Source organism: Olea europaea, chromosome 11 (genome assembly GCF_002742605.1).
Source record: "Olea europaea var. sylvestris chromosome 11, O_europaea_v1, whole genome shotgun sequence".
NCBI classification, from domain to species: Eukaryota; Viridiplantae; Streptophyta; class Magnoliopsida; order Lamiales; family Oleaceae; genus Olea; species Olea europaea.
The window spans coordinates 32,144,981-32,146,983 of NC_036247.1; the positions used below are offsets into that span (position 1 = coordinate 32,144,981).

The 2,003-nt window shown below is 30.3% G+C and overlaps 1 protein-coding gene across 1 annotated transcript in view; it reads left to right on the forward strand.

Moving 5' to 3' along the window:
- Positions 1-1,030: 1,030 nt before the first annotated feature.
- LOC111404726 (syntaxin-71-like) overlaps positions 1,031-2,003 on the forward strand; it is a 4,341-nt gene continuing 3,368 nt past the window's right edge. The window contains exons 1-3 of the mRNA XM_023033492.1: positions 1,031-1,346; positions 1,447-1,572; positions 1,933-1,983. Of these exons, the coding sequence (XP_022889260.1) occupies positions 1,191-1,346; positions 1,447-1,572; positions 1,933-1,983 (333 nt within the window). The 5' untranslated portion in view covers positions 1,031-1,190. The remainder of the gene's footprint in view (positions 1,347-1,446; positions 1,573-1,932; positions 1,984-2,003) is intronic.

The window sequence follows — 2,003 nt, forward strand, 5'->3', positions numbered from 1 at the left end:
TTTTTTTTCTTAAGAGTTGATACAGTGAGAGCAAGAAGTTGAAATAGTAAAGATTCCGTGAAGGCAGGAGGCCGTTGAAGGAAGCAATTTACACATTCAGAGCTCAAATATCACTCGGTTATAAGAATAAAGATCCGGATCAAAACTAATGTAAAACTATGGAATTTTTGTTAAAATTAGAATGAATTTTTTTAGATCTTAGAGAATCAAAGGGATAATTGCATGATTTGATGATTATTTGTATTAATGCCAGGATATACAATTGAATGATTGGACAATTTCTTAGAAAAAATGTTAGAAGAAATAAAAAATATTATTTCTCACTTAAAAAATATGAATGCGTCTTCTGAAGAATATAATATACTTAATGAAAAATATGAATAGTATGTTATAGATTATTCCAATCATTTGATCAAAGAATGAATTTATATGCTAAAATTCAAAATAGAATAAATATAAGATAAAATAGTTTAAAAGATTGAGATATATGTTGCAATATAGAAAGAATCATTTCATTAAGGGCAATATAAACTTTTTTCATGAAAATGAATATTAATAGGCCAAATAGAAAAATCCTCCTATGTTCTATCTTGCTAGTGATTAGCACAAGTTTTGGTGACAATGACGTAATATCACATAAACTTTAATTTTTTAATTTGTTTGATAGTGAGTAAAATAAGTTTTTTGGTAAGCCCTTGTTATTCTTCTTAAAATTCATTTTTCAAAATTTATTTTCAACTACATATTTTTTAGTAAAATAATATTATATGCAAATTCAAAATTTTCATTAATTTTTGGCCACACATTTTACATCAATCACTATTTAAAAATATATTATTTTCCTTAAAATGGGGATTAAATAAAGGTTAAATTTTAATAAAAATTGATGAAATATGTGATTTAAAAATTGCGAATTTCATAAAATATATTATTAAAATTAATTGTTAAACATAAAAAATTTAAATTTACTTTCTCTAGGCTTAAGCTTGCAGGCAAGAATGGGATAAAATAAAAGATGAAAAATAAATATATAAAAAAAAAATAAAAATGGAACACTGTCAAGGGTGGATTTGAAACTCCATTTACTCTGTTGCACCCGGTATAGTTCTGCTGAACCTCGTCGCAATCGATTTGCCCCAATTTTCATATCCTTAATTCATTAAACCTCTCGGCAAAAGGAAAAGATAAAAATGAGCGTGATCGATCTATTGACTCGCGTGGACGCGATCTGCAAGAAGTATGATAAATACGATATAGAGAAACAGAAGGATTCCAACGTATCTGGGGATGATGCCTTCGCTCGTCTCTATGCCGCCGTTGAGTCAGACATAGAGGAGGCACTACAGGTTTCAGGAATTTGGGAATTAAAACCCTAAATTTGTAACTTTTTTAAACGTTAACGGGTTTTGATCTGTTTGTTGCTGATTGTGTAATCAAATTTGGTAGAAAGCGGAGAAGGCTTCAGGAGAAAGTAATCGGGCATCGGCCGTTGCGATAAATGCAGAGATTCGGAGAACCAAGGCCAGATTGATTGAAGAGGTCCCCAAATTGCAGAGGCTGGCCGTGAAGAAGGTTTAATTCGCTCTCGCGTTTTTAAAATTCTGTTTGTTATGCCCATTTTGATAGAATAATCATTTTAATTGATATTTTGTAATTTGGCTCTTTACTGTTAATTTTTGACAGCTAAATTTTCCAATAAAATTTTCGCGACAAGTGGGTTTTACATTTAATTTGCAATCTCCACTTCTTATTTCCTTCTCGTTGCTGGCTTTGTCCTGGCAAGCAATGAGAATTATTAGTTAATTCAGAAGTTGTGCCTAGTGATAGTTCATTACCAAATGAATTTCAGAATTTTTTTAGTTGATCAGAAATTTTTGTGTGGTTCTGTCTCCTTATTTTTTCTTCTTAAAAAAGTAAAAAACTGGGATATAGGTTAAAGGACATAAATGGACAGCAAAGAACCAGAACCAGTTTGTGGAATGGGCAAGTTGCACATTCACATT